At 38.2% G+C, this 25,478-nt stretch overlaps 1 protein-coding gene across 2 annotated transcripts in view; it reads left to right on the forward strand.

The window, feature by feature from the left end:
- The window catches only part of SERAC1 (serine active site containing 1), a 381,209-nt gene that overhangs the window by 234,168 nt on the left and 121,563 nt on the right, over positions 1–25,478 (forward strand). For both annotated transcript variants that reach the window (XM_053710914.1, XM_053710915.1), the window contains 3 exons: positions 564–726; positions 7,191–7,341; positions 24,407–24,545. In XM_053710914.1, coding sequence (XP_053566889.1) covers positions 564–726; positions 7,191–7,341; positions 24,407–24,545 — 453 coding nt within the window. The remainder of the gene's footprint in view (positions 1–563; positions 727–7,190; positions 7,342–24,406; positions 24,546–25,478) is intronic.

Raw genomic sequence — 25,478 nt, forward strand, 5'->3', positions numbered from 1 at the left:
TTGCTATACGTTAAACTGAGGTATGAGTGAGGTGAGAGGTGTATGTATAGGCATTTGGGGTTTGGGAAACTTTGTCCCCTCCTGGTAGGAATGTTTATCTGATTAGTAACTAGCTTGTGGACTCTCGCCACCATGAAAGAAATGAATTTATCAGGTAAGTTCTTACATAAATTGTTATTTTTTACATAGAGATTTTCATGAGATATTTTTCAGTCAGCCTATTTTCCTATTACTTTTATTTTCCTATTTAGACATGCGGCATGATGAACAGGGAGGAACATGCATTGTGCCTTTGGGCAGCACATGAATATTGTTGCTGGACAGCACTATTCATGTTCCTCCCTGCACACCCTGTAGCGTGTGTAACTAATAACTGTTCAGGAAAGCATGGCTGCATTAACCCTTGATATGCTGCACCACATTCAAGGGATTTAGTATGCAGGTAACATGTCCCTTTAATTGGATTATTTTAGTGTACATTATGCCTTCTGATTAATTTCCTTTTAAGGTATTTAAAAAAAAAACTTTACTGACTGCCAATTAAGTATTCTCAAATATTACAGATTCCTGATCACATTGACAAAATAGTATCGAATGGAGGGCTGCAGCTGCTTCAGAGGATATACTTGCTCCGGAACGATTCTCAGAAAATACAAAGAAGTATAGTCCGAATCATTGGGAACATGGCCTTGCATGAACATCTTCACTCAGACATAGTGAACTCAGGTAATGAAATATTTGACAGAGCAAATGATGTTTCTTTTATGTACCAGAATATACAGCTTGCTGCCATCAGTGTTTGATTAAAATAGTTAATGACTTATTGAATAAAATAACTAAAAAGGAAATAAAATCAGCTTTTATAAACACATTGTTTAAATAAATATTTTACTTCTATATAACATGTAACCTCCTAAATAAAACTAGTTTATTTTGTTTTATATAAGTAAAATGCATTTTCATCTAAAAGTATATACGCAGTTCACTTATTTAAATACCTTTATTCAATATCAGAAAAATGCAGTAAAAGAGACTTGTATTTAAGAATATTGTGAATGATCTGACCAGACTCTACAAACAACATGGGCGACATTACATATGCAGCTCGCAAGCTTCAGCGCAACTGCTGAAACCCGCGCCGCCCGTAATTTCCCCTTGCACGTCGGGGTATTACATAAACCACGCCGGCAGTTCATAAAGTGCCGTAAGTGGGATAAACTAACGATCTCCAGAAATTAGCGAAAATACAAATTTCTTGAGTCGCCAGTGACTTACGGCACTTTAGAAATTGTTGGTGCTTAAGAAAAAACAAGAAAAATAAAACATCTCCCGTAAAAGTCTAACCCGCCTCCCAAAAATAAACCTGACACGTAAAACCCCTATATCCGCCATCAAACCCACATCGGAACTAATAATAAAAGTATTAACCCCTAAACCGACAACTCCCCACAAAGCAATAAGCCTAATTAAACTATTAACCCCTAATCCGCAATTCACCCACATCGCGATCTACCTTATAAAACTATTAACCCCTAATCCACCATTAACCCACATCGCAATAAACATAATACAGTATATGAACCCCTAATCCGCCATTAACCCACATTGCAATAAACCTAATAAAGTATATGAACCCTTAATCCGCCATTAACCCACATCGCAATAAACCTAATAAAACTATTAACCCCTAATCAGCCAAACCCACACAACACAATAACCCTAATAAATCAATTAACCCCTAATCCGCCAAACCCCCAATATGCAAATAACTAAATTACTAAGACCCCTAACCTGAAACCCCCTAAATTAAGCCTAATTACCTAAATTTAAAAATACTAATTTACTATTAAAATAAAAAAGCTAACATTACTTAAAAATAAAAAAATTTTTAAATTAATCTATGATTACAAAAAATTAAAAAAGTCTAACATTACATAAAATAATAAACCAAATTATCAGAAATAAAAAAATGAAACCTAATCCCTCTAAGAAAATAAAAAAGCCCCCCAAAATAAAAACACCCCCTAATCTAATGCTAAACTACCAATAGCCCTTAAAATGGCCTTTTGTAGGGCATTGCCCTGTTAAACAGCTCTTTTCCTTAAAAAAATACTAATTCCCCCCTCTAACAGTAAAACCCCCCAAAATAAAAAAAAACTAACACTATAAAATGCAAAAAGTTCAAATCAGCCAATAGGATTTCAGTAGCTCTCATCCTATTGGCTGATTTGAATTTGAAGAATCAAATCAGCCCATAGGAATGCAAGGGACGGCATTTTTAAACGCGTACCATGAATTCACTATTCAGTGTACGGCGGCGATTGTACAAAAAGGATCCTCCACGCTCCATGGCTCCGCGATCGCTGGTCCTGCCCGCAGTCATCTCTGTTCTACGCCGGCTTGGTCCTGAATGAAGAAGGAAGAGGTCCCCACTTGGAAGACGATGTCGGCCGCTTGCAAGAAGACTTCACCACATGGAGCAGGGCCTTCTCCGCCGAACTTCAGAACGGTAAGTACCTATTTGGGGGGTTAGAGTTAAGCTTTTTTTATTTTTGGGGTTGTTTTTTTTTAGATTAGGGATTTCTGGGCACTCTTAAAAGAACTGAATGCCCTTTTAAGGGCAATGCCCATACAAATGCCCTTTTAAGGGCTATGGGTAGTTTAGGATTTTTTAGTGTTAGTTTTTTTTATTTTGGTGGGTGGGGGGTTTTACTGTTAGAGGGGGGACTTAGTTTTTTTTTTTTAAGGAAAAGAGCTGTTTAACTTAGGGCAATGCCCTACAAAAGGGCCTTTTAAGGGCTATTGTTAGTTTAGATTAGGGGGTGGTTTTATTTTGGTGGGCTTTTTTATATTTCATAGGGATTAGGCTTAATTTTTTTATTTATTATAATTTGGTTTATTATTTTATGCAATGTTAGACTTTTTTTATTTTTTGTAATCTTAGATTAATTTAAATTTATTTTGATTTATTTTTAAGTAATGTAATTTTTTTTATTTTAATAGTAACTTAGTATTTTTTAATTTAGGTAATTGGGGTTAATATAGGGGGTGTTAGGTTAGGGGGCTTAGTAATTTAATTAGTTATTTGCATTGTGGGGGTTTGGTGGATTAGGGGTTAATAGATTTATTAGGATTAATGCGTTGTGTGAGTTTGGCGGATTAGGGGTTAATAGTTTTATTAGGTTTGTTGCAATGTGGGTTAATGGTGGATTAGGGGTTAATATACTTTATTAGGTTTATTGCGATATGGGTTAATGGCGGATTAGGGGTTCATATAATTTATTAGGTTTATTGCGATGTGGGTTAATGGCGGATTAGGGGTTCATATACTTTATTAGGTTTATTGCGATGTGGGTTAAAGGTGGATTAGGGGTTCATATACTTTATTAGTTATTACGGTGGGGGATTGCAGTTGACAGGTAGATAGATATTGTGCATGCGTTAGGTGTTAGTTTTTTCAGGAGGTAGATAGATATTGCGCATGCGTTAGGTGTTAGTTAATATTTTCAGGCAGTTACGGGAGTTATGGTGCTCACATACTCAGCACAAGGTTTGCTGCATCTGCCTTTGAGTGGCGAGGTGAAAATGGAGTAAAATTTCTCCATTTTTGACGTGCAAGTCCTTGCGCTGAATATGTGATACTGATTTGCGACGCGATTCTATGTTAGCTTATGGGAGTAAAAATTGTGGCCGAAGGGTGAAATATACGCGCCACATTTATATGTGGCGTTGTATATGTGATACCAAAACCGTGTAAAAACCGGCGCCGCCAGCTTTTGCGGGTGCCGCCGCCTATGTAATCTTGCCCCATGAGTTTCAAGGTCATGCTTCATACTTATGATCCCTGTTTTGAATATGAAACCTACTCAGTTTTCTCCAATTCTATTTTGGGGCCTATACGCTGCTTCTAAGGTACAAGCTTTTATTCTTCTAGGTACCTGTACTGTTTTTAACCTTGTGTTTTGTGCAGAAGACATGAGGTTAAAGGGACAGTTTAGTAAAAATTAAACTTTCATGATACAGATAGGGCATTCAATTTTTTTTTTTTTTTAAATTTGTCTTTATTATTCAGCAGAGTAAATTTCAACATATTGTTTGCACCATGCAACGTCCATATCCAACATCAACATAAGATTAAATTCAACCAGAACTTAACTGTGTTAACAATACCCTTTAACTAAACCAAAACAAATTTGACAATTACTAACACAGTAATTATATTAACAAAATCTGATCCCAACTCTGAGATCGGTTCCTATCAACTATGAACTAATTTAACTCAATTTTCTCTATTGATTTTACATATACTACCCACAGTTTCTGATCGCTTCACAACTCCTGACCAGTTTTGGGACAAATCCTGTTTGTCACTTGAGTCCTAATAACCCTCCCTACCTCCCTCCCCCCCCCTCCGCCGAGAAGGAGAAAAAAAAGAAAAGAGAGAAAAAAAAAAAAAAAAAAAAAAAAGGGAAGCCCCCCACTAGGGGCTACCATACCCCCAGTAGTACCAGTTCCGAGTTTCTAAATGGGAAAATCATATAGTCTATTTCGACTGCCGAGAAAATTTTAATAAACGCAGACCATTTTGTGAAAAACTTTCTAATATCCCCTTCATCATTCATGTTAGTGTCCAGCTGTTCTAAAATACATTGTTTTTTTAAACAGTTTTTGATCTCCCTAACCGTTGGAGTTGCAGACGATTTCCACTTTTTAAAAATCAGATATCGAGCTGCAATCACTGCCATATTGATTAATTTATATTGAGGGTGTAGTTTTTCCCTGTCTTTTCTCAGAAAAACACTATGACTCAGAGAGATTTCAAACGAAGGGATCTTCACTGTATTTTTTAACCAATATTCTACTTTTCAATTTTAAACAACTTTCCAATTTACTTGTATCATCAGATTTGCTTTGTTCTCTTGGTATTCTTAGTTGAAAGCTAAACCTCGGTAGGCTAAGCCCTTGAATGCTGCTTCTTATCTCAGTTAACTTTTACAGTTTTTCACATCTAGACAGCGGTAGTTCATTTGTGTACATTGTGCTCACTCCCATGGAGTTATTTATTAGTCAGCACTGATTGGCTAAAATGCAAATCTTTTTTAAAAGAACTGAGATAAGGGGCAATCTGCAGAGGCTTAGATACAAGGTGTAACCACATAGCTAAAAAGTATATTAAAGGGACTTCAAAGGGATATAAAACCCAAAATGTGTCTTGATTTAGATAGAGCTTTAATTTTTAAACAACTTTTCAATTGACTTTTTTAATATAATTTGCTTCATTCTCTTTGTATCCTTGAAAAGTATATCTAGATAGGCTCAGAAGCTGGGATCTAGCTGCTGATTGGTTTCTGCACATATGTGCCTCTTGTGAATGGTTTACCAATGCTTTCATCTAGTTCCCAGGAGTGCGATGCTGCTCCTTCAAGAAAGGATACCAAGAGAATAAAGCAAAATTGATTATAGAAGTAAATTAGAAAAATGTTTACAGTTGTATTCTTTATCTAAATCATGAAAGAAAAGGTTTGGGTTTCATGTCCCTATAATATAACAGTGTTGGTTATACAAAACTGGGGAAAGGGATTATCAATCTTTTTTAAAAATACAAAATTCTGGAGTAGACTGTCCCTTTTAAGTATCTGTTTTTATAAAGATTTGACTAGAAGTTTGCTTAAAGGGGCATTAAAATCTTTTTGTTTGTAACATTTAGTTTTAATTATTCATTTAGAAAAAATATGTTTGCTTTTATGCTTGTGGGTGGTCCCTGTCCCCACCATTAGAGCAACAGGAGTTATCCAAATCAGCCAGTGAGTTGTCTCTCCTACAAACCAACTCTGCACAAAGATGAACTACCTGTTTGTTTTAAAATAAATTAAAATATATGGCTTTAAAGTAACCTTTTCGTGCAAACACCATTTATGCACAACGTCATCAGTGTCCTCCACAGATAATTTTGCCTGCCGGGTGGCATTATGAAGTAGCTAGGTGGGGCAGTGTAATACTTTGTAATATTAGAACATTTTCAGCTTTTCAAAGCACACATGAATTGCATAATTATAATTATTATCGGTTATTTGTAGAGCGCCAACAAATTCCTCAGCGCTATATTGCAGAATTTAATATAAATATATTTGATGATAATTTGTGCAATTAATATTGAAATTGTTTAATATTAATTCATTTTAGGTAATATTGATTTAAATTTTAGCTGGGTGGTCAGTAAAATCAGCTGATCATTCATTTTTTAAGTTAAATGTCCCTTTAAGGACAGAGGACATTGATCAGATTGTACAAAAAAATGAAGGACTGAGCTTAGGTCTAGGATCTTATGAGTAGACATGTTCCTGTGTAAGTATAACTTTGACTTGTATCTCTTAGGGATTTGAGGTTTTGTTCAATTGACTGTCTTGATGTTTTTGTTGCATCTATGAAAACATTACTTCTGGTTACTAAGACAACAGCCTTGTAAAACTTAAAGGGACACGAAAACCCATTTTTTTTCTTTCATGATTCAGACAGAGCATGTTATTTTATACAACTTTTCAATGACTTCTATTATATAATTTATTTTGTTCTTTTGGTATCCTTTGTTGAAAAGGATACCTAGGAAGGCTCAAGAGCTGCTGTTTGGTGGCTGTACATATTTGCCTTGTGTTATTGGCTCACCAATGCGTTCATCTAGTGCATTGCTGCTTCTTCAACAAAGGCCAGAGAATGAAGCTAATTAGATCATGGAAGTAAATTGGAAAGTTGTTTAAAGTTGTACTCTATTAAAATAATGAAATATGTTTTGGGGGTTTCATGTCCTTTTAAATTACACTTAGGCACTTTATCAGGTAAACACATTCATTGTATGCACATTGGGGCAGCATAGTATTATAATTTGTGTTCTCTATATATGCTGATATTTATTATTGAGCAGCTTTAAAGCAGATGGCTTATTACTTTGATCTGCAGTTGGTTGTTATTTTAATATAGAGGCTTTGCTGGCGGGGAATCATTTATTTTATTGTGTACTAGACAGCTTTCTTCAGTGCTATAGCGTGCATTGCTGGCTCCATGTCTTTGTTTCAGGAGCACAAATCAGACATTGATTTCAGAAAGCAGTAGAATTTGGCAGTGGGGTTTGCTTTGCAATGCAGTCACAGACATTTGTAGTAACCATGATGTATGGATTTGACTTTTTTTTATAGGTTGGATCTCTATATTGGCTGAAGCCATGAAGTCACCCTATATTATTCAGTCATCTCATGCAGCCCGAGCCCTTGCTAACCTGGATAGAGATGCAGTTTGTGAAAAATATCCTGATGGTATTTATATATTACACCCGCAACATCGAACTTGGTGAGTGGCAGAATATAATTTCATGTACTTGTTATATTGTATCTTGCTAAATGTTACAATTTAGGAAAGTATATCGCTTTATAACACTTTCATTTGAAGGCCAACATTTTGGTAACAGTGATAAAATACTGAAAATGATTGAGAATAATGAACTAAATACAGTGTATTTATACAATTTATTAAATGCATGTGGATAAGTTGGTGTTCACAATATACCATTTGATACATTATAGAAATGTGTGCCTGAAAGGGACACTGAACCCACATTTTTTCTTTCGTGATTCAGATAGAGCATGCAATTTTAAGCAACTTTCTAATTTACTCCTATTATCAATTTTTCTTCGTTCTCTTCCTATCTTTATTCGAAAAACAAGGCATCTAAGCTAAGGAGCCAGCCAATTTTTGGTTCAGTCCTTGGACAGCAATTGTTTATTGGTGGGTGAATTTATCCACCGATTAGCAAGAACAAACCAGGTTGTTCACCAAAAATGGGCCGGCATCTAAACTTACATTCTTGATTTTCAAATAAGTTTTAAGTTGCTTAAAATTACATGCTCTTTCTGAATCACGAAAGAAAACATTTGAGTTCAGTGTCCCTTGAAGGTTGCTAAACATATAAATGCTTGGACACCGCAAACTTGTACGTCTCATTCTTTTGGTAGGTACGTTCTGTACTTGAGTACTGTTTCCCAATTACTATGAAAATGTTTCCAATTCATAAACCATTTGAGCAATACGTTAATGTCTTATTAAACAAAAGTGTTTTGGATTAGATGCAACCAAAAATGTGAAAACTGGTGCAAAATGATGTACTGATGTACTTCTAGTGTGGGACTCAGTGATCGGTTTTCATAGAGCAATGTTAATTAAAAGCTGTGTTTTCTGATTAATTTGAATTTCCTAGTATTAGAAAACTTCAAGATAACGTGAGTCAATAACATTTAAAATCTGTTCTAACAGACTGGAATAGACCGCCTAGGATGTTAGTTATTTTTAAGAAAATTTTATATCTTCTAGGATTTTCCATTTGATTGTTGTGCTCTAGTCTTTATTTTTTCATTAAAAGAACATTTTCCCCCTTGTGGAAATTAAAAAAAAATATTTTTAAAGGTAATTACAGGAGAAGGTGGCAATTTAAAAAAAAAAAAGTATATTGCAAAGTATTTTAACTCAAGCAGAAGCTTTATCTAAAAGAACCAATGAACTTCCCACAGCTCCAAAAAGTGCTTCTTGACTCCACCACATATTGGTGTTTTTGGTATCAATTTATACCCCATAAACACATCTTAGAATCTGAATTATGTTTGCCACAAAGACATAGTAGGATTTAGGCTTTTCACAAATCTTTCTTTCAGAATTGTATTAGCCTTGCCTATGTATTGGTTATACCCACTACATGTTAGCAAGCTAATAACAGATGGTGAGGTACATTTTATAAAATAGCTTTTTTAACCCCTTGCACCATTTGGACATAGATATTATGTCACATAGTGCCCAGTGTACTGTGTTGACATTGTAGAGGAGCTCTAGTACTAAGTTCCCCAAGACATGGTGGAAAACTGCAATAGTGGGTCTTCCTTCCTCTGTTCAAACCCCAGGACAGAACCAGAATAGTGGGTCTACCACCAGAGACATTGTTGCTGAGACTCAGGTCAAGCCAGCGGCTATATCTCTCCCAGCTGGGCTGGTCTCAGTAGGCTGGGTTGCCTTGTAGGCAGGTATCAATCCCTCTTCCTACACCACCACCCAGACAGGTATCGATCCCTCTGCCTACACGACCTCCCAGGCAGGTGTCAGTCCCTCCTTCTTCCAGGTAAGTAAGTATTGGCCCCTCTTCCATGCAGGTATTAACCCCTCTGCCACACTCCTCCTTCCAGGCAGGTAATGATTCCTTTGCCTATACCTCTCTCAAGTGGCCAGCTCTTTGCATACAGGTCGACAGACTCTGTATCAAGTCTCTACTACAGGGAGAAGCATTGCCAGAAAACAGGTCTTCAAACTGCCACTGGGATCCCTGAAAGAAATAGGCAAGACCTTCTGTTCCAAAAGGAACTACTACTAATGCTTTATTTCACTCAGTACTAGCCTCTAACAACACACCGTTTAACTTATAGTGACACACTCCACATAAAGCATAAACATATTGGAAACAAATATTAATAAAATATAACTTTGACAATAGGAATGGAGATTCAGCGGTTGTAAACCATAAAACTCGACTTTCTGTTTGCATTATCATCCTATGCAAAATATATGCAAATTAGTCTTTTCCACAGTGCACATTTGACCAGAAACTTTCTACCAACAGATGGCGCTGTGTTGTACACATTTTGGGAACCAATAACTTTCTACCATGTCCCCTGTATCTCCCTACAGTCCCACCACTTATGTTTATAGGACCCTACTTCTCTGCATCCTCTGTAACATAAGTTACTGCCATTCGATTGCATATGAGCCGTCCTCACTGGTGTTAGATACCATCTAAATATGGTCTTCATGACATTTTCCTTTTTAATCCATACTAATTAACCCCCTATCAGCTCCCTGGATCAATTCCTCCCAATCCTGTACTCCTTTAAGTATATTTAAATCTTTCTCCCATGCTATCATTACCGTGGATTTAATTCTACTTGGAGGTGCCTGCAGTGTTATTTATATTCTAGAAATAGAGTGTTTAGTCCTTGCAAGACTGGCGCCACAGGACTCTAGAACCGTAGGTTTCTCGCCCGTTACCTCTTTCAGGAAGGAATGTAAGGAGGAACTCAATTGGAGATAAAGGTGCCAGTGGAGTTTAAGAGGTGTAATTTCTTTCATGTAATTAACAAGAGTCCATGAGCTAGTGACGTATGGGATATACATTCCTACCAGGAGGGGCAAAGTTTCCCAAACCTTAAAATGCCTATAAATACACCCCTCACCACACCCACAAATCAGTTTTACAAACTTTGCCTCCAAGGGAGGTGGTGAAGTAAGTTTGTGCTAGATTCTACGTTGATATGCGCTCCGCAGCAAGTTGGAGCCCGGTTTTCCTCTCAGCGTGCAGTGAATGTCAGAGGGATGTGAAGAGAGTATTGCCTATTGAATGCAGTGATCTCCTTCTACGGGGTCTATTTCATAAGGTTCTCTGTTATCGGTCGTAGAGATTCATCTCTTACCTCCCTTTTCAGATCGACGATATACTCTTATATTTACCATTTCCTCTACTGATTCTCGTTTCAGTACTGGTTTGGCTTTCTACAAACATGTAGATGAGTGTCCTGGGGTAAGTAAGTCTTATTTTCTGTGACACTCTAAGCTATGGTTGGGCACTTTATTTATAAAGTTCTAAATATATGTATTCAAACATTTATTTGCCTTGACTCAGAATGTTCAACTTTCCTTATTTCCAGACAGTCAGTTTCATATTTGGGATTATGCATTGAATTATCATATTTTTTCTTTCCTCAAAAATTTGACTTTTTTCCCTGTGGGCTGTTAGGCTCGCGGGGGCTGAAAATGCTTCATTTTATTGCGTCATTCTTGGCACGGACTTTTTTGGCGCAAAAATTCTTTTCAGTTTCCGGCGTCATACGTGTCGCCGGAAGTTGCGTCATTTTTTGACGTTATTTTGCGTCAAGGATGTCGGCGTTCCGGATGTGGCGTCATTTTTGGCGCCAAAAGCATTTAGGCGCCAAATAATGTGGGCGTCTTTTTTGGCGCTAAAAAATATGGGCGTCATTTTTGTCTCCACATTATTTAAGTCTCATTATTTATTGCTTCTGGTTGCTAGAAGCTTGTTCACTGGCATTTTTTTCCCATTCCTGAAACTGTCATTTAAGGAATTTGATCAATTTTGCTTTATATGTTGTTTTTTTCTTTTACATATTGCAAGATGTTCCACGTTGCAACTGAGTCAGAAGATACTACAGGAAAATCACTGCACAGTGCTGGAGCTACCAAGCTAAGTCTGCTATAAACTTTTGGTATCTGTTTTCTCCAGCTGTTATTTGTATTGCATGTCATGTCAAACTTATTAATGCAGATAAAATTTCCTTTAGTACTGTTACATTACCTGTTGCTGTCCGTCAACATCTAATTTTCAGAGTGTTCCTGATAACATAAGAGATTTTATTTTTTAAATCCATTAAGAAGGCTATGTCTGTTATTTCTCCTTCTAGTATACATAAAAGTCTTTTAAAACTTCTCTTTTTTTCAGATGAATTTTTAAATGAACATCATCATTCTGATACTGATAATGGTTCTTCTGGTTCAGAGGTTTCTGTCTCAGAGGTTGATGCTGATAAATCTTTGTATTTGTTCAAGATGGAATTTATTCGTTCTTTACTTAAAGAAGTGTTATTTGCATTAGAAATAGAGGATTCTGGTCCTCTTGATACTAAATGTAAACGTTTAAATAAGGTTTTTAAATCTCCTGTAGTTATTCCAGAAGTGTTTTATCTCCCTGATGCTATTTCTGAAGTAATTTCCAGGGAATGGAATAATTTGGGTAATTTATTTACTCCTTCTAGACGTTTAAGCAAATTATATCCTGTGCCATCTGACAGATTAGAGTTTTTTGGGACAAAAATCCCTAAGGTTATGGGGCTGTCTCTACTCCTGCTAATGTACTACTATTCCTATGGCAGATAGTACTTCATTTAAGGATCCTTTAGATAGGAAAATTGAATCTTTTCTAAGAAAAGCTTACTTATGTTCAGGTAATCTTCTTAGACCTGCTATATTTTTAGCGGATGTTGCTGCAGCTTCAACTTTTTGGTTAGAAGCTTTAGCGCAACAAGTAACAGATCATAATTTTATAGCATTATTATTATTCTATAACATGCTAATAATTTTATTGGTGATACCATCTTTTGATATCATTAGAGTTGATGTCAGGTATATGTCTCTAGCTATTTTAGCTAGAAAAGCTTTATGGATTAAACTTGGAATGCTGACATGTCTTCTAAGTCAACTTTGCTTTCCCTTTCTTTCCAGGGTAAATAATCATTTCGTTCCTTTCCTCACAACAAGGAACAAAAGCCTGATCCTTCATCCTCAGGAGCGGTATCAGTTTGGAAACTATTTCCAGTTTGGAATATATCCAAGCCTTATAGAAACCTATAGCCAGCTCCTAAGTATCTATGAAGGTGCGGCCCTTATTCCAGCTCAGCTGGTATGGGGCAGATTACGTTTTCTTCAAAGAAATTTGGATCAATTCCGTTCTTAATCTCTGGTTTCAGAAACATTGTTTCAGAAAGGTACAGAATTGGCTTCAAGTTAAGGCCTCCTGCTAAGAGATTCTTTTCTTTCCCGTGTCCCAGTTGACACAGCAAGGCTCAGCATTTCTGAAATGTGTTTCAGATCTAGAGTTGGCTGGAGTATTTATGCCAGTTCCAGTTCTGGAACAGGGGCTGGGGTTTTATTTTATCTCTTCATTGTACCAAAGAAGGTCAATTCCTTCAGACCAGTTCTGGATCTATCATTATTGAATCGTTATGTTAGGATACCAACATTCAAGATGGTTACTGTAGGACTATCCTGCCTTTTGTTTAGCAAGGGCATTATATGTCTACAATAGATTTACAGGATGTGTATCTGCATATTCCGATTCATCCAGATCACTTTTAGTGTCTGAGATTCTCTTTTTAGACAAGCATTACCAGTTTTGTGGCTCTACTGTTTGGCCTAGCCTCAGTTCCAAGAATTTTTTTCAAAGGTTCTCGGTGCCCTTCTTTCTGTAATCAGAGAATAGGGTTTTGGTATTTCCTTATTTGGACGATATCTTGGTACTTGCTCAGTCTTCTCATTTTCGAAGAATCTCATACGAATCGACTTGTGTTGTTTCTTCAAGTTCATGGTTGGAGGATCAATTTACCAATCAGTTCATTGATTCCTCAGACAAGGGTAACCTTTTTAGGTTTCTAGATAAATTCAGTGTCTATGACTCTGTCCTTGTCAGACAAGAGAAGTTTAACATTGATATCAGCTTGTCAAAACCTTCAGTCACAATCATTCCCTTTGGTAGCCTTATGCATGGAAATGTTGGGTCTTAGGACTGCCGCATCAGATGCGATCTCCTTTGCTCGTTTTCACATGCGACCTCTTCAGCTCTGTATGCTGAACCTATGGTGCAGGGATTACTCAAAGATATCTCAATTAATATCTTTAAACCGATTTTACGACACTCTCTGACATGGTGGACAGATCACCATCGTTTAGTTCAGGGGGCTTCTTTGTTCTTCCGACCTGGACTATAATCTCAACAGATACAAGTCTTACAGGTTGGGGAGCTGTGTGGGGGTATCTGACGGCACAAGGGGTTTGGGAATCTCAGGAGGTGAGATTTCCGATCAATATTTTGGAACTCCGTGCAATTTTCAGAGCTCTTCAGTCTTGGCCTCTTCTGAATAGAGAGTTGTTCATTGTTTTCAGATATGACAATGTCACAACTGTGGCATACATCAATCATCAAGGAGGGACTCACAGTCCTCTGGCTATGAAAGAAGTATCTCGAATTTTGGTTTGGGCGGAATCCAGCTCCTGTCTAATCTCTGCGGTTTTTATCCCAGGTATGGACAATTGGAAAGCGGATTATCTCAGTCGCCAAACGTTGCATCCGGGCGAATGGTCTCTTCACCCAGAGGTATTTCTTCAGATTGTTCAAATGTGGGAACTTCCAGAAATAAATCTGATGGCTTCTCATCTAAACAAGAAACTTCCCAGGTATCTGTCCAGATCCCGGGATCCTCAGGCGAAGGCAGTGGATGCATTTTCACTTCCTTGGAAGTATCATCCTGCCTATATCTTTCCGCCTCTAGTTCTTCTTCCAAGAGTAATCTCCAAGATTCTGAAGGAATGCTCGTTTGTTCTGCTGGTAGCTCCGGCATGGCCTCACAGGTTTTGGTATGCGGATCCTGTCCGGATGGCCTCTTGCCAACCGTGGACTCTTCCGTTAAGACCAGACCTTTTGTCTCAAGGTCCTTTTTTCCATCAGGATCTGAAATCCTTAAATTTAAAGGTATGGAGATTGAACTCTTGATTCTTGGTCAAAGAGGTTTCTCTGACTCTGTGATTAATACTATGTTACAGGCTCGTAAATCTGTATCCAGAGAGATATATTATAGAGTCTGGAAGACCTATATTTCTTGGTGTCTTTCTCATCATTTTTCTTGGCATTCTTTTAGAATACCGAGAATATTACAATTTCTTCAGGATGGTTTAGATAAGGGTTTGTCCGCAAGTTCCTTGAAAGGTCAAATCTCTGCTCTTTCTGTTCTTTTTCACAGAAAGATTGCTATTCTTCCTGATATTCATTGTTTTGTACAAGCTTTGGTTCATATAAAGCCTGTCATTAAGTCAGTTTCTCCTCCTTGGAGTTTGAATTTGGTTCTGGGGGCTCTTCAAGCTCCTCCATTTGAACCTATGCATTCATTGGATATTAAATTACTTTCTTGGAAAGTTTTGTTCCTTTTGGCCATCTCTTCTGCAGAAGAGTTTCTGAATTATCTGCTCTTTCTTGTGAGTCTCCTTTTCTGATTCTTCATCAGGATAAGGCGGTGTTGCGAACTTCTTTTGAATTTTTACCTAACGTTGTGAATTCCAACAACATTGGTAGAGAAATTGTGGTTCCTTCATTATGTCCTAATCCTAAGAATTCTAAGGAGAAATCGTTGCATTCTTTGGATGTTGTTAGAGCTTTGAAATATTATGTTGAAGCTACGAAATCTTTCTGTAAGACTTCTAGTCTATTTGTTATCTTTTCCGGTTCTAGGAAAGGCCAGAAAGCTTCTGCCATTTCTTGGCATCTTGGTTGAAATCTTTAATTCATCTTGCCTATGTTGAGTCGGGTAAAATTCCGCCTCAGAGAATTACAGCTCATTCTACTAGGTCAGTATCTACTTCCTGGGCGTTTAGGAATGAAGCTTCGGTTGACCAGATCTGCAAAGCAGCAACTTGGTCCTCTTTGCATACTTTTACTAAATTCTACCATTTTGATGTATTTTCTTCTTCTGAAGCAGTTTTTGGTAGAAAAGTTCTTCAGGCAGCGGTTTCAGTTTGAATCTTCTGCTTATGTTTTTTGTTAAACTTTATTTTGGGTGTGGATTATTTTCAGCAGGAATTGGCTGTCTTTATTTTATCCCTCCCTCTCTAGTGACTCTTGTGTGGAAAGATCCACATCTTGGGTAGTCATTATCCCATACGTCACTAGCTCATGGACTCTTGTTAATTACATGAAAGAAAACATAATTTATGTAAGAACTTACCTGATAAATTCATTTCTTTCATATTAACAAGAGTCCATGAGGCCCACCCTTTTTTGTGGTGGTTATGATTTTTTTGTATAAAGCACAATTATTCCAATTCCTTATTTTATATGCTTCGCACTTTTTTTCTTATCACCCCACTTCTTGGCTATTCGTTAAACTGATTTGTGGGTGTGGTGAGGGGTGTATTTATAGGCATTTTAAGGTTTGGGAAACTTTGCCCCTCCTGGTAGGAATGTATATCCCATACGTCACTAGCTCATGGACTCTTGTTAATATGAAAGAAATGAATTTATCAGGTAAGTTCTTACATAAATTATGTTTTTTGTCTGTATCTGGGTGAAAGTGAGCAACTGTCTCCCCTTTACCATGTCTGCCACCCTGTAGAGCCCTTTGTTTTCCCATTTTTTAACCAGTATGCGGGAGTCACCCGAAAGAAGGCATCTAATTGGAGTCAGTAAAGAATGTTTGGGAATCCGGTCCTCTCTCTTAAGTGCCTTCATCCAAGTCTTTATGGTCAGAACTGATGTGTGGGTCTTAGCATGTGTCTTAACTGGGTGTGAGGGATGTGTGTTCCATAGAATTGAGTCTCTCTCCTCCCATCCCCCCAACTCCATCTCCAAAAACACCCAGGTAGCCTCTTCTGATCTCCTCAGGAGACAGGAATCTTGGGCTAACCTGGCGGACCTGTAGTATTCCAGAAGATCCGGGGCTCCCACTCCTCCCACTGCTCTACTCCTACAAACCACCTGTTTCCCTATTCTAGCCGATTTCGACCCTCTTATAAACGCTAGTATTTCAGCCTGTATTTTGTCAAGATCTGTTTTGACAATTTTAATGGGGAGGGCTCTAAAAAGATACATGATACGTGGGAGCATGTTCATTTTAACTAAAGCCAATCTCCCCATCCAGGAGAAGCCTCACATCCGCCACTTTAAAAGATCTTTTCTAAACTGACTAAGGAGTAGGGTATAATTATATTTGTATAGAAGCTGCATCTGTACCGGAAGGTTAATGCGCAAATATCTGATTGTTTGTTTAACCCACCGAAACTCAAAGTTAAATTCAATTATTTTTTGTGTGTGAGGGGGAATGGCCACCGGGAGAAGTTCGCTTTTTTCCATATTTATTTTACATCCCGATATGTTTGAAAAGTCACGCAGTACCATATACAGATTAGGAAGTGATATGAGTGGCTTGGTGATGGTAAGCAGTATGTCGTCCGCAAATAGAGATAATTTGTATTCGGAATTGGCTACTTGAATCACTGATATATCTGGATGAGTTTGAATTTTGGCAGCTAGGGGTTCAATACAAAGGGCGAATAGCCAATGGCGATAGGGGACAGACTTGTCTTGTCCCATTCAGTATCTTAAGGTCCTGATTAATTAATGAAATAGGGTGGTAGTTTTGGCATTTCTTATGACCTTTATCAGGTTTGGGAATTACCACTATCTTTGCATCTAACAACTCTGGGGGGATAGGATTGCCCTCCAAGATAAAATTACAAAACTTGGTCAAATGGGGGACTAGTGTACCCTTGAAGAGTTTATAATATTCCCCCGGAAAACCGTCAGGGCCTGCTGCTTTTCCCCGGTTCCAGATCTTTAATAGCTCCTAAACTCTCTGCAGGAGATATCGGGGCATTAAGGGTATTTTTTTGTTCTGTTATTAGCGAGGCCAACGAACAGCCACCGAAAAACTTTGCAGTCTGGGTCAATGTCTCTGTATTGTGAGTCACCTTTTCCCCGTCATATAGTTTGCCCATAAAAGTATCAACTATTTCCTGGGGGGGTGAGAGGTCAAGGTTCCCATCTCCGTTTGTATTAGGGGTATAGCCGACGCTCTGCATCTTTCCCTGATCCTATGTGCTATAAATTTGTCTGGCTTATTCGCATAGAGGAAGTAATGTGATTTGAGCCGCTGTGCCGCCCTCGCCGCTTGTGAACTTAGTATTGTTGCTAGAGTGTGTTTTTTATCTTGTAGGGTGCGTAGTGTCGCTGTTCTTTTAGCCAATTTATGTTGTGCCTCTAATGTTTCAATTTCTTTGTGGAGTTGGACTATGTGAGTTCTATTTTTCTTATTAGTTTTGGCTTTAAGTTGGATCAGTAATCCTCTAATTACTGCCTTATGAGCAGCCCATAAGAATATTGGGTTTGTAGTAGAGTCCGTATTAATCGTCCAATATTCGGTCATGGAACAAAGTACATCATCGTAATTCTGGCTATGTTTTAAAAGGGTATTGTCGTAAGTCCATGTCCTGCTTCTGTTGATATCTCTTAGACCCTCTAAATCGACTGAGATTATTGAATGGTCCGACACGCAAGTGTGTATACTCGAACTTCGCAGCATGGGTTGTAGTATCTAGCTAAAATAGATATAATCTAATCTAATGTAGGAGTTATGTGCAGGTGAGTAAAATGTAGTATCTGTGGTCGTACCGTATAGCATGTTCCATGTGTCTCTAAGGGTATGTGATGCAAAGGAATCTTGTATAGCCTTGACAATGCGGTTGTGGCGATGGTTTTTGTGAGTCAGCGTTTTGATATGTAATGGTTGAGTAGGAGCCATAGTTATGTTAAAGTCTCCTGCTAATATAATTATAGTTTGTGACCACTGAGTCAGAAGATGGGCAATGTGGGCAAAAAATGTATGTTGATTGTCATTGGGGGCATAAACATTGCACAGGGTTACTTCAGTGTCTAGAATGTGCCCTCTCACTATCAAGTATCTACCCTCAGGGTCCACCAGTGTACTGTCATGGGAGAAACCTATCAAGGAATGAACTAGGATAGACACCCCACAAGTTTTATTGGGTGCCGTGGCATGGAAGTGTGTAGTAAATTGTTTGGTCCAGTATTTTGGTAGGTTGTCTCTAAGAAAGTGTGTTTCCTGCAGAAACACCAGGTTGGCGTTCAATGCCATATATTGGTTCACTGCCATCCTACGTTTAATGTCAGTATTGAGCCCTCTAACATTATAAGATATCAATCTAATCTTAGTGTTCATAGACGGTTGCATTAGTTTGTGCTATTTTGTGAGGTAATCTTAGTGTATATATGCAGCTTATTAAGTAGATCATCTTACCCCATAACCTCTGGCCTGATGGGTTACACTGCAACTTGTGGGTCACTATCTCAGAAGAGTCACTGAGAGGGGGAAAGAAGAAAAGGGATATATAACAAATCAACGAACAATCAACAGTTAACTGGTCCCCAAAAGTGGGACAACTTAAGTGTACTATAGAATATTCCAGGGGTCGAATGTTTGCTACTCGACCTTAGGCAATGGGGGACAAGCGACTGCCCCAATTCAATGTCAGTGGTGTAGGAGAAACCGCAGAGCAGTTCCACCTCATTAATACCCAGGGTAGATAATAATGGTAAGGAAGTCTATCTGAGTCGTGTCTCTAAACATATCAAACGTTTAATAGGGATCATTTCCTCATCACAGTTAGTGTTTATAGAACTTCCAAGTCTCATAGCTGTGAGGAACCATAATGTGTTCCCTAGTCCCTGGATCTGCACTTAATTGGAGAGAATAAGAAAACAAGATTCACAATACCTTGTCTCTGGTTTCATTTGTTTTTTGCCTCTTGTGGTTGACCTTTTGCCAGGTCATTTGGGTACTGTGGTGCTACTTTTCTGTGGTGTTGGGGGATTTTGCTCTGGGAGGGCCGGGGGCTCCAGACCAAACATCCCGCACACCTCCGATATATCCTCTCTATCCTTGATGTTTATTGTTTTAGAATCCTTGATGATGCTTAGAACAAAGGGAAACCCCCATCTATAAGGGATCTGTTGTTTACGGAGGATGCTGGTTAATGGTCTCAGCGAGCCTCTCCCTTGCAGAGTGCGTAAGCTCAGGTCCTGGAAGAATTGTACTACATTCCCCTGAAATTTGAATGTTGGGTTCTTCCTAGAAGCCTGAAGTATTTTTTCTTTATCAGGAAAAAAGGTCAATTTGACTATCACATCACGTGGAGGTATACCGTTTTTTGTTTTGGCTTTGAGAGCCCTATGTGCCCTCTCCACATGGAATGTGTATTCAGGAGATGACCCTGTTATTTGACTGAAGAGTTGCGCAATGTATGTTGGAATATCTTTGCTGGTTACGTCTTTTGGGATCCCTTTTAATCTAATGTTGTTCCGTCTACTCCTATTCTCCAGGTCTTCCATTTTGTCTTGGATTTCCTGTAGGAGTTGTTGTTGATGGGAAACTGTGTTATTTCGTCTACATTTTCCACCATTGCATCTTTTTGGTCTTCCAGTATGTCAATTCTATTCCCCATATTTGTGAGGTCGGATTTGATTCCAGCTAGACTAGATGTCACAGAGGTGTGTATTGAATCTATCTTCTCCCACAATTTTTCAAAGTTATCCGCAAGATCTTTCTTGGAGACCAGGGATTGTAAGTCTGATCTGGTGATAGGAGACTGATCTTCAGTTGTTGGTATCAGGGTTTGATCTAATTCTTATTCTGCTTCCGCATCCTTATTGGTTTTGGATGAGTGAGAGGCTTTAAAGAAGGAAGACATTGTAGAAGGTGTGCCTGAATTTATTATTTTCTCTCCTTTCCCCCCTCTTCTAGTGGCCATTGTTCCAGTAGATTTACTCTTCCAGCTGTTGGCTATAGCTTGTATCAAAATTTCAGGGTAAGAATATATCTTTAGTTTAAGGCAGATAAGGGATCCCCTCTCCCCCTCTCCCCCTCTCTCAGGGTGTAATAGAAAATAACTCAAGTAGCATTCAACTTCTGCAGTTAGGGTTAATGTTTCAAGGAGAATGAGGCAATTCTAGTAGTTACAAAGGTATTTTTCAGTGAACTCTATTTATGTGACAGACAGGTGGAGCCTGGCAGCGCCCCCTTTACATCATATGTGAAGGCAGGTGTCCCCCAACACTTTCCTTAGGGTTTACATATTACTGAAGTTAGGTCCAGAGCTTGATCCAGCCCACCCACTCAATAGGTAGCTTAGAGGAATTTCCAGCAGAATAGTGAGTGAGCCCCAAAGGATGTTAAAGTGTTCCACTAGTCAGGGGTAAATATCGTATAGTGTGGAGGCCTTAAATAAATCAAATGTCAGATTGTCTCTTTCTTTGTATTGACTGTCAATCAGGGCAATTTAGGTGAGGCTGCTCTCAGATTTTGTGTTTGCAGGCTTTAATGTATGACCCGTGTCCCACCTAATAAAGATAACAGTCACTACTCAAGGACAATTCAGGGGCTTATTGTAACATAATCTTGGGTCCCAAACCAGACCTCTATTTCAGGAGCTGCGGGAAAAATGTAGCTTGCAGGCCCTTTATATATAACGTAAGTGTTAGTGGCGCAGCAGAGTCTTGTGCACTCCTTCCCTGGAGATGTGTGCTGCGTGAGTAAAGGGGCCTGCTACGGACTTACTTAATTTTTAAGATGGCGTCACTCCGTGTCTGTTACCTCCGGAGATGACCGCAGCTGGCAGTGCACGCTCCTGTCTCGTGGCCGTCGCCCTCTGCAGGCTCCTCACCGCTCCGAGCGGTGTTGATTGTGGTCCCAGGGAATGAACCCCGCCCTCCGGTAAAAATAATGGGGTTTTAGAGGTGGGTAAGGTACCCGATTGCTTTGCTCCTTTCAGAGCTTCTGCCCTATTAGTCACTGCGATGGGTAACGATATCCTCCTCACAGTGATAGCTCCCTATGATCAGTCCGGGCAAGGGATCAATTGGACTGTATAGAGCTGTTGTCTGATAGGGCTGATAAAGATAGCAAGGCCTCAGCTGCAGGGTTAGATGTATCCCATAAGTGATCTGCTTCACCTCCTTCTCAAATCTCAGCCAAACGTCTCTACTGGACCCCCGATTTTATGGGGCCCTCTTAGCCAGATGGTTGCTAGTTATTTCGGGTTTTAAGGACCCTTGTCAAACTTTAATAAACTTTAATGTTAAAACCATATCAGGAGCTCAGCTTAAACACGTCTTTCTCCCTTGCTAGTTGGCTCCGCCCCCGCTCTATTTCTATTTAAAGGTACAGTTATCCCAAAGTATGATTCATTTTTAATAAACAGTATTCTAATAGAAGAACAATGTAGTGCAGCCTAATCATTAAACATCGTTTTCGTTATGTTGAATATTTTTTTCAAACGTTCTGTGTTAAAGAAGCCTTAGCTATACCCTGTGTATTATTTTTTTATACGTGTGTTTAGCCGTGGCTTTGCTTGCTTCCCTGCATCGTGCTTTCGCCCACCCCCTGCTGACGTCATTGCTATTGAGAACGTGATGAACCACTTCATAAAAGCAAGTCCTTGTTGGGTCAGCAGTTATCTCCTGTATAAGTGCGCATGGCTACAGTCTCTTCAAGTGAACAGTGGTGCAGTCTAAAAGGGGGGCACATCTAGACCCTATATATATTCACATCAATGACAAACAATTTGATATGTGATGTATACACTAGGCGCAAACTACTCTGAGCGTGTTCATATTTAGTCACTGAATATACTAGTTATGCTCATGTGTATTGCTATGCATTCGCTGCAACTTATGGCACATTGCCTTTCACTTTGTAAAATGTATAGTAATTGAGTGTGTCCGTATATGCTAGTCACTTCAGCTGCTGCTGTGTTGTTAAAAGTGGAACATTGAGCTCAGGAATTCAGGGACTAAGCCTGGGAACGCGCCCACGGCATTGCATGCTCACTGATGATGGGTGGGACCTGCTTGTGACATGTAAGATGTATTGCGCATGTGCATTGGAAAATGAATTATTCTTGTATATCATTAGTTGAGCCATTATGATTGGTCAAGGGGCTGCCTATCATGACATGACTAAGGACTTGAGGTCTGAAACGTTGTCTTTCTTCACTTTGGTGTCCCAATAAACCTTCAATTTTTGTTGTTTTGGTGAGTGCTGCTGTTCTTTTGAACTGTATCTAATATGCCGCTGTTGCCCAGCCTTTTTATCCGGGCGTTCCTGGATCATCGAGGACAATATTCTGGAAATAAAGAAAACTGGTAAAAAAATAGTTAAACTTCAACAATATTTATATGTATCACTGTATGTTATTTGTTATATTTCTGTTGCTGATGATATGAAAACTACCGAGTATGAGTGTACTGGTCCTTTAAACTGAGTGATAGCAAAAATGCTAAAAATTCTCTGGTACTTTAAGCAAGTTTTTCTCGGAAGTTCCCGGTAGCGAAGAGGTTAACTTGTTTGCCTCCTGATGTATTTAAGACAACATATCATGCCTATACAGTGTTGGAACACAACTTACACCATCTACTATAGCAGCAAAAAATAAGTGTTCTGTCATAGTTTGCATCCAGTTTTTTTAAAGCTTTGTGGGATGTCAGCATGAGAGCATTCATGTTTTAGGTTCATATTGAGTTTTCTTTCATACAAGTGGTGAGAGTCCATGATCCATTTTTCATGAAAATTACCTTCCTTACCATTGGAGGAGGCAAAGATTCCCAAACCCCAAGAGCTCAATAAAACCCCTCCAATTTCACACATATCTCAGTCTTTTCTTTGCCTCCACTGGAGGTGACTGAAGAATGAAGATGTGCATGATTTTCTTCAGAGAGAGGGGTTTTCAGTGTTTTTGAGGCCCAGTTCCCCTCAGTGTGCAGTGCTTGTCAGAGGGATGTATTTGGGGTATTGTTTTATGATTCTTTTATTCACCTTATGGGAATTTCTTCATAAACTTTTCATAACCGGTTGCTCCCTTTATGGATCTACAATATATTCCTATTCCATAACCACTACTGATATGTTTCAGTACTGGTTTGGCTGTCTGCTACTTAGATGGTGGATGAGTGATTCTTGCCTGTTTCATTTTTTGTAAGTGCATTTGAAAAATACTACTACTAAAAATGTTTTTTATTGGCTTTGTGGATTTATTCTATCAGTTAAAAAGTTGTATTTTAAATCTCCTTTATGTTATTAATCGTGGAATCCACAGCTTGGGTATTATTTCCCATTAGTAATGAAAAGTGGACTCTAACCAGCTGTATGAAAGAAAACATAATTTATGCTTACCTGATAAATTCATTTCTTTCATGCTGGTGGGACAGTCAAGTCCAAAATAAATTTTCATGATTCAGATAGGGCATGTAATTTTAAACAACATTCCAATTTACTTTTATCACCAATTTTGCTCTTGGTCTTCTTAGTTGAAAGCTAAACATAGGTAAGTACATATGCTAATTTCTTAGACCTTGAAGGCTGCCTCTTATGTGAATGCATTTTGACAGTTTTTCACCACTAGAGGGCATTAGTTCATGTGTGTCATATAGATAACATTGAGCTCACGCACGTAAAATGCAAGTTTGTCAAAAGAACTGAGTAAGGTAATTACAGAGGTAAAAAGTATATTAATATAACAGTGTTGGTTATGCAAGACTGGGGAATGGGTAATAAAAGGATTATCTACCTTTTTTAAACAACTGGTGTTCACTGTCCATTTAAGGGTTTGTTTATTTTTTAAGCACATCTTTTTCCTTGCTCCATCTTACCTCACTTCTACTTGGCTATGCATTTGTCCATAGAGCTCTTGCGGTTTGGGAATCTTTGCCTCCTCCAAGTGGTAGGTAAGGTAATGGATCTTTGGCTCTCACCTGCATAAAATAAATGAATTTATCAAGTAAGCATAAATTATGTTGTTGTTTTTTTTTTTTTAATGAAAAATATGGGGAAATGATTGCTATAACTGATTTTAAATGGAATTTCTGATAGGAATGGGTATTTGACATCATTATTTTTTATTTCTACTAATAAAATGTTTTTAAATACATCTTATGACAAACAATACATATTTGTGTTTTATTTCTCTAAAACATTGATAGCCAGCCTATTAAGGCGGATGTGTTGTTTATTCATGGGCTTCTGGGCGCAGCATTTAAAACTTGGCGCCAGCAAGACAGAAATCACCCTCTTGATGAAAGCACCACACAAGAAGAAGACTACACTGAATGCTGGCCAAAGGTATTTGGCACCTTATTTACTTTCAATCTTGCATTACTTGAGCTGTTCTAAAGTGTATATAATTATTTTTCTTTTCCTTACTCTTTCACTCAGAAAAACAAAATCCTCACCTGTAGCACCCTAGCTATTACTTTAAAATACAGATGATTAGTACTAGCACATTATATAGAGGTATAGCACAACAAGGATGACAGGCCAGATGGTTTTGTACTGTTCATAACTGAAAGAGAGTCTGACCCAGTAAACCTTCATTGTATACAGTTATACCATCTTAGCTGCGATGGGTACCATAAACATACTGCAAAATGCGTTGTTTGTTCAGAATTGTTATTCAGGTATTTTAATATATTTATAAACATACTGTAGGTTCTTTTGTTTAATGCATATTAGTTCTTTAAGGAGCACTAAATACTTTTGGGATTGTAATATAAAATGTCTAATTGTATGTAGTTATACAGTATATTTTCCTTATTTATTTTGTCTCCCTTTCCTGTAATGTGATTCCTAAAATTGACTTTACAATCCCTGTTAGAAGTGTACACTGCAGACTTCAGACTGTTATATCATACACAGTCATTGACTGCACACATTAGTGACTAATTTATTGCTGTACCTGATTTGTCTCAGCAAAGAGGATTACATGAAGGAAGCCTAAGTTATAATATGGCAGCACCCATTGGTTTGTGAACACTAAAACTTTAAGGCCTAGATTACGAGTGGAGCGATTTTTAGCGCTTTCGCTAGAACGCTTATTCCGACGGCTGAGATCTCATATCTTTGAACCCTTATAACTTTTTTGTGCAATATTTTTTTTAATAAAAATAAACACAATATAACACTGATATAGTGGGAAAGAGGCGCGCCAAAAAAGTGATTCTTCAGAATGCCGTGTAGTAATAAAAATAATAAGAATAAATGCTACAGGTGGAAATA

The sequence above is a fragment of the Bombina bombina genome, chromosome 4 (genome assembly GCF_027579735.1).
Source record: "Bombina bombina isolate aBomBom1 chromosome 4, aBomBom1.pri, whole genome shotgun sequence".
Taxonomy (NCBI): domain Eukaryota; kingdom Metazoa; phylum Chordata; class Amphibia; order Anura; family Bombinatoridae; genus Bombina; species Bombina bombina.